The sequence below is a fragment of the Filicampus tigris genome, chromosome 20, assembly GCF_054856515.1.
Source record: "Filicampus tigris isolate MCC_2025a chromosome 20, RoL_Ftig_1.0, whole genome shotgun sequence".
NCBI lineage: Eukaryota > Metazoa > Chordata > Actinopteri > Syngnathiformes > Syngnathidae > Filicampus > Filicampus tigris.
This window is the reverse complement of record NC_141236.1, coordinates 12,976,298-12,984,045: the sequence shown is the minus strand read 5'-3', so window position 1 is coordinate 12,984,045 and position 7,748 is coordinate 12,976,298. Positions and strand designations below refer to the sequence as shown.

Genomic DNA, 7,748 nt, shown 5'->3' with positions numbered 1-7,748 from the left:
TTTGCCGGATTTTCTACTCATTTCTCATGAGATGATTGTTCTGTGACCTCCGCCTTTTGGCTGGTGCTTCATTTGCTCCATTCAACCTACTCAAGTAGTTTTTGTTGTTTGCAGACAGACCAAAACAATGCCAGCAAACGCATTACCTCCTTTAATGAAATTTCATGCTGAACTTGACTCATGTTTGCATTCTTTTGCTTTTCTTTTTTTGTTGTTGTTGTTTTCGCCCCTCGTGCCCTTTGATGAAGCGAGCGATGTTATTGTTTTGTAGCTCTGTGGGGGCGGTCCGATGGTCAAGTTGCATAATGTGGCCGACACGCTGACTTTCACTCCAAATGAGTGTGTTGAGAGGAAATGCGAGGCTATACATCATTGATGTGTCTGCGGGAGGCACAATCTGGGGCGTCAGGTGCCGTATCCTCTTCCTCTGTGTGTGCTTACACTCTTCTGGGAAAGATGGCCACATTTTTTTTCTGGTGTGTGTGTGTGTGTGTACAGACCCCAAATGGACACAAATAAATCCGGACTTTGGGCTGAAAAAAAAAGTGTGATCTCTAGAAACATTCATGCTGAAAAGAAATAAATGTGCCATCTTTCAACATTTTCACTTTTTCTGCTATGTTGTTACCTGGTTAAAAGGCTAATGTTATGTGCCACCAATGTGAAGTAGGCAAGCTTAGCCAGCGATGCTACCACAGTTAACATGCTCACTGGAGCGATATTTGCATAGGCCTGTTTGTATTTTGCTTTCCAGGCTGTGGGTCAAGCTAAGCGTTTGTCTGCATAGTCGGTGAAATCCTTCGAAAGTCAACCGAAACGCATTCATCGGCTCCAAGGTATGGGAATTACTTGCCCATAAAAAATATGAAATCAGTAGTGCTAACTAAGAGTTTGACGTTTGTTTGCCGTTTTGCCCTTTCGTGTTTGTAACATTGACTTTTATTCCATTTTCCAACCCGGAAACCCAGATAAATGCCGAAACTGGATAAAGCTTATGCAGTCGTCCGCATCGTCTTGTCATGTCTGTCAAAAATCAACAAGTGCACCTTAGTCAGCTCCCAGGTAAGAAATGCACTTGCATTATTCTCAAAATGCTCTGAAGTTGAAGTATGACGTACCCAATCTACCAAGCCAGTGTTTACGTTTTCAAATGATCGTTCTGAGAAAATCACAATGGCCCATCACTGATGAGCTCGTTGTGGAGCGGGCCGGCGGCGCCACGTTGGTGCGCCCAGGTTACTATATTAACGCATTCAGTAGCAGACTTTTTCAAACCCTCGGTGAAATGAAATATAAATATGTCATTGGGATGGAATGACTTTTAACAATCGCAACGTGAGCTGTCTCTGCCCTTGTGCAGAGGAGTAATGCTACAAGCATTCTTTTTAGAAAGACCAGGAATAATTGTACAGCTAATAAATATTGTCTCTGCGTTGGAGTTAGTCAAAAATTGATGCACTCTGGGTTATATCTGACGTGGTGGGTAAAGGTTAAGTTTGAGTCAAACACCACACCTAGATTCTTAACTTGATCACATACTTGCAATTGTAGTGCTTCTTGTTTGAAATGTTTTTTTTTTTTTTTTTTTTTCCGTCCTCGTTTTGTCCTGGTTGAGTTGCATAAAATTTTCTGCCATCCATGACTTAACGTCTTCCAAAGCCGTCGCCGAGTGGCAGCATATAGAGAGAGGGAAAAAAAGTAGAGTAAAAGTATATCTAAAATGGAGCCCTGCGGCACACCGCAATTTAATTTCATAGCTTCTTGATGAACATTCATTAAAACTTGCAAAGTAAATCTTTGGATTGAACACCCCCAAAAAATGGATTTGTGTCATGCTGCCAATATAATGTCTTTCAGTCACTTTTATATTCATTTGATTTGGAAATGTTGGGAGACTCATCTGGTGTAGTCATCTTTGTGATTTAAATCTGTCAACCAAGCTAGCCTCTGACCTGCTGTCAGCAGTAGCTTGGAGTGTGTGTGTGTGTGTATGAGGTACTCTGGCGACAACCTAAGAGTATCCTGTCAACAGGAACTCCCAGATTTGATACACGGTCGCTTGTAGCCACAGAAGGAAGCTGATTAGTGTCGTGTGTGTATGTTCAGCATTTTATCTCTCAAAAGTCTAAAAATAAGCTAACCACACAAAATCCTTCACTCTATATGATAGGCTGAGTGTGCAGCTTTGAAGCTTGGTGCAACTTTTGAGAATGGAAAGTTGTGGTATTATAATAAATTCAATGTATGAAACACTGAAAATATCTGAATATATCCTGTACAGTATACTGTACTTAACAAATGTGGGTTCATGTTGAGCAATTGCCAATATCGGTGGCCATCTCTTTTCCTTTTTTTTTTTTTTTTTTTTTTTTCTTTTGGAGAGTGATGGTTTTTGGAGATGCGAGGATTCCACCCAACAGCGGACGCCACCTGATGTGCGCTGCACGTGCAGGTTGGCGCTTTTTTGCCCACAGCGACTGGTCTGATAGGTTTTTGGGCGCGTCGCGACTTGCGCCACCACAGCCACAACCACCAAGACCAAAGAGGAATGTCAACCGAAAAAGAAGTTTCCCCTCCGCTCTGAAACGGACTCGAGCAAAGTGAGCGCAGTGTGCATATTTGGTGCGTGCGTCACTTTTTTTTTTTTTTTTTTTTTTTGGCTTCGGACTCACCGAGGAGGAGTCGAGAGGAGCCCCCCTCCTCAAATATAAAGCCCCCTTCGCGACGCCGGAGGAGAACCTGGAGCACACCTCGCCGAAGGAGGAGCTCACACCTCAGTGTAGTCCTTTGGATTTCCAGCAACTCGTATTTTCGCACCGAGTACCGACTTGTGTCATTTTCATTTCCCCCCCCCCCCCAATCCGAGTCACACGGTGGCTGATTGGAAGCGAAAGAGCGCAACTCCGCAACTTTGGCGGGCAGGCGGCGCGCACATGGCCGCCCTCATCAGCGCCTACTCGTCGTGGCCCGAGTCGTTCGAGTGTCCCGCGGCGGACGGCGACGTGGCCTCGGCCGCCGCCGACGCGCACCGGGGCGCCGGTGTCGGCGCGGATAAGGCGCCGGAGCCCCGCATCCGACGGCCCATGAACGCCTTCATGGTTTGGGCCAAGGACGAGCGCAAGCGGCTGGCCGTGCAGAACCCAGACCTGCACAACGCCGAGCTCAGCAAGATGCTCGGTAAGTCCATCAACATTATTGTCATTATTATGATTATTATGATTCAAAAGAATAGCCCAACTGTTGTTGAGGACGTTTCTACCTCAATCAGGCCTGTTTAAAGTAACTATTACTTCAAGATTTTTCGTTTAATATTCGTTTAAAGTAAACATTAAGTGTGTGTATCTCTATATTTAGAGCGTCTACGGTATAAAACAATCAAAGAGCTTGTGCAATCCAGAGTTCAAATACAATTTTTATGTGGGGGAAAAAATTCCCATTTCCATGTTTGGAAAATTACACATGAATTAAGACTTGTAAATGGTAAGCAGTAAATAGATCAATTCCCTAATTTTACGCTGTCGCTTTATTTATTTCTGTTTACATACGCAAAGCGTAATATAAATACAAACGTGATCTTGGGCACTGTGCACTTTTAGTGCACAACATCCAATTTAGAGATTAAATGGTTTACCTCACATATAGGTAGAAAAGACATGAATATGTGTATATACATATATTTTTTTCACAATTGAAATCAGCGTCCACTGTTTTATGCTTACATTGGAAAACTCATCCTGGGCACTTTTGTGAAAAAGCATCCAATTTAAATCTTTAAAAGTTAAATTTACACATGAATAAAATACCGTTAATGTTAATATATGACATATACATTAAATTAATTCCTCAATTTTATGCTGTTAATTGACAAATCTCGCTCTCGATGGAAAAGTGATCTTGGTCACTTTGTAACTCGCTCAATTAATAAAGACTTATGAATAGGTATTATTTTGACAAATTCCCTGAATTTATGCAGTTGTTATAGAAATCTCTATAGCATATTATATTTAACCAATCAGTGAAATTGAAGTTGTAGAACTAAAAGCAAATCAAACCTTGGAGAGTGAATGTTACACAGAATAAAGACTTATATGAATGGCATATTCCTTTCAAGCCATAATTGAGCAAATTCCTTAATTTTATGCTTTCGCATTATAAGTGTCGGAAGTGTGAAAACGGAATGTTTACTTAAGACTTCTATAAATACAGATTGCAATTTTGTTTTGGCTGCAATTGAATTAATGACCTAATGTTCTGCTGTCACAAATTCCAGAGCAGCAATTGTATTCAAATGAATGTGGACATTTAGTCGTAGTTTGAACTCACACCTAAAATAAATGCAAATAAATATTTAAAAGTTCAATCTTTAGTTCTTCATGTCCCAGCGTCATATTACTGCCGTGGGTTTTTCAAGCTTTTTTCACAACTTAATGATAGATGGTCATTTCCTGCGCAATTTAGTTTTGGGAGTTTTGATGTGTTCTGTACACATTATGGCCATTTGTGGAGTATTTTAGCACAGTCAAATCACGCTTGTGGTTGTTTTCCATCAGGGAAGTCGTGGAAGGCCCTGACGCCACCCCAGAAGAGGCCGTACGTCGAGGAAGCCGAGCGCCTGCGTGTGCAGCACATGCAGGACTACCCCAACTACAAATACCGGCCCCGCCGCAAGAAGCAGCTCAAGCGCATCTGCAAACGTGTGGACCCCGCTTTCCTCTTGGGCGGCCTGGCCCCCGACCAAAACGCTCTGCCCGAGCAGCGGGCCCTGTGCCGCCCCCTGGATAAGGACGACGGCAGCAACCCGGCAGTGGGCGTCCGTTTCTCCGGCCCCGGCCCGGCCCTGCCCGGCGTGCGAAGCTTCCGGGACCCCTCGGCATCCGGCGGATTCGACACGTACCCCTACGGCCTTCCCACCCCTCCCGAGATGTCCCCCTTGGACGCCGTAGATCACGAGCACGCGCCTCCGTCGTACTATCCCACTATCTCCTGCTCTTCGCCCGACGACCACCACCAGAGCCAGATGGGCAGCCCGCCGCCGCCGCCGCCGTACCACCTGGACTATGCTCAGACCCAAATCCACTGCGGGGGCGCACACATGTCCCACATGAACCCCGGTCATAACGGCGGCCTGATCCCCGGCTCGTACTACGGCACCTCGCCGTTCCCCCTGCCTCACCACGGCCTCCAGCACGGCCACGTGGGCCAGCTGTCCCCGCCGCCGGAAACACAAGGCCACCTGGAGACTCTGGATCAGCTGAGCCAGGCTGAGCTCCTGGGCGAGGTGGACCGCAACGAGTTTGACCAGTACCTCAACTCCGGAGGGGGCGGCTTCCATCCTGAGCAAGGTGGGGGCGGGGGCGGGGTCGGGGGTGTCACCGTCACGGGTCACATCCAAGTGTCCGCCACCACTACCACCACAGAGACCAGTCTGATTTCCGTTCTGGCCGACGCCACCGCCGCCTACTACAACAACTACGGCATCTCGTGAACTCGGGGGCGACCGCGATCAAAGACGCTAACAACATCTGTCCGTCCATTTTCGAGCACTGCTCCCGTTTAGGGTCACGGGTAGGTTGAAGGTCATCCCAAGAGAGTTTGGCGAAAGAAGCGGGGTACACCCTGAACTGGTCACCAGCCAATCACAGCGCACATACTGTATAGACAAAGAGCATCCATCCAGTTTCTATACCGCGGTGCTCATTAAGGTTTGTTGGGAACTGGAGGTTACCTGAGCCGACTTTAGGTGTGAGAAGTAGGGTACACCCGACATGATGCACGTATAGACAGAGAACTAGCCATCCATTTTCTATCCCGCTTGTCCTCATTAGGGTCCCAGCAGATTGGAGACTGTTTGGCAAGAGAAGCGGAGCAACCCCTAAATTGGTCACAAGTCTGTCAGAAGGCACTTGTACACAAACAATCAGCCATTATTTTCTACCGCCTTGACTCACGGGTAACTGGAGCCTATCATAGCAGACCTTCGGCGAGAGAAGTGGGGCAACCCCCGAACTGGTAGCCATCCCGATACAGCACACATATCCAGCCAACGATTATGGATTGTCGTCATTGGAGTCACGAGTAGCCTGAAGTCCATCCCGGCAGACCTTTGGCGAGAGAAGCGGCGTACACGCAGAAGTGGTTGCCGGTCTGGCACCGCGCTTACAGAGTTGCGGGTAACTGGAGGCTCCCCAAGCTGACTTCACAGTTTTGGTGACAGAAGCAGGGTCAAATCTGGACCGGTTGGTTGTTACTTAAAACGCTTACGTACTGTAGATGAAAAGACATCCATCCAACCGTTTTTTTCCACCCGCTCATTAAGGTAGCAGGTCACTCTCCCAAGAGACTTCTCCTTTACGGTGAAAGAAGCTTGATACACCCTAAACTGTTTGCCAATCAATCACAGCGTACACGTAAACAACGATTCACATTCACACATATGAGCAGTTTGAAGTCTTGAATTCCCCAAACGCATGTGGGAGAACACCAGCGTGGGCGGACAAAAAAGCACCAGATTCCAACCCGAATCTGTTTGACGACGAGGCGGACCTGCCAACCACGAGGGCGCCGCGCCGCGCCGCAGCGACGCCGCAGACCGACATATCCGACTGGCTGGTGTCGCAAAAACCTTGGTGGGAGGCCCGCTGAAACGGGGCACCTCAGGGAAGGCTATCGGGGCCCCTCCACTTGCCGTGTACATTTCAGACACTGGACTTTGTAAATGCAGAACCACCGACGGCCGCTCGCCAGGAGCTCATTTGAACCTGTATGTTTTTTGTAATCCTGGCTCTTGCGGAGTCTTACCTCGCTACTTGTCACCCCGATAAGATTTTAGTCCCCAGTACGCCCCCTATCAAATGCTTAATAATATAAATATCTCTATAAATATAATCACGTCTATGATAAAGCTAGGGTGAAATGTAAGCTGATTTAGATTGTAATTTAAAACTGATGGATTGTCATTTCCTGTACAAAGCAAACTTGTCAATAAAAGCCAATGCCGGTGCATACTGGAACATGTTTTGCTCTGTTTGTGCTCGTCGTACACCCACCACCATGCACCACTACCACCATCATCATCATCATCATCATCACCCCTCCTCCCCCCCGAGGATTAGAGATGACAACAAAGCCACGCGAGCCCGCCTCCGTCCCCTTACCACCGTCCTTTTGTTTTCCCACAATTCCGTGTTTCTTTCACCCCCTTCTATCTTGTCCATGCAGAAAATACGTAAATAAGCACGTCGTTTATATTCGCAAAACTCGCCCCATTTTTTCCGATAAAAGGAATTCGGGGTGGAGGGTGTTGGCGGGGGGCTTTTGACAAATCCTGGAGTCTGGCTGCTCTTCCTGGGTTTTTTGGGAAAGCTTGAGTCGTGCTTCTTGTAAAGAGGATGTGGCGGAGGAGCGGTGTTTCCTGCCTGATAAGGTTGCTGTGGAGGTGCGAGGAGGGGTGGGGGCGCTCCGTGTCAGGATGTTTGGGCCTGGCTGGTCCCGACATTGCAGTGAGATGGGAAGCCGGACCCGCTGTGCTGAAACGACACCGCAGAGCCCAATCTCAAAACGCACGTCGTCAACAAGCCTTCAAACGCGCCTTGCGAGTTGAGTCCAGCCGCGGTAAATCTCAAATCATCTTTCAAATTCTCAAATTTCTCAAATCACACCATTCAACCATTGCGGCCCCACTCACAACAACGCCAACAAAAAGTTTTTTTAAGGAGAAAAATAGCACTCTCTCATATCGTTCCTGATAC

General features: G+C 47.1%; 1 protein-coding gene across 3 annotated transcripts; it reads left to right on the top strand.

The window, feature by feature from the left end:
• The first annotated feature begins 269 nt into the window (after positions 1-269).
• sox7 (SRY-box transcription factor 7) lies at positions 270-7,002 on the top strand. 3 transcript variants are annotated; one of them, XM_086018640.1, is made up of 4 exons: positions 270-409; positions 755-836; positions 992-3,177; positions 4,551-7,002. In XM_086018640.1, the coding sequence occupies exons 3-4, from the start codon at positions 2,934-2,936 to the stop codon at positions 5,483-5,485; spliced, it is 1,179 nt and encodes a 392-aa protein (XP_085874766.1). In that variant the 5' UTR covers positions 270-409; positions 755-836; positions 992-2,933; the 3' UTR covers positions 5,486-7,002. The 3 variants fall into 3 exon arrangements, with proteins under 3 accessions (XP_085874766.1, XP_085874765.1, XP_085874764.1); XM_086018639.1 differs by having other exon boundaries at positions 969-3,177; XM_086018638.1 differs by lacking the exon at positions 270-409 and having other exon boundaries at positions 694-836; positions 969-3,177.
• The last annotated feature ends 746 nt before the right edge of the window (positions 7,003-7,748 follow it).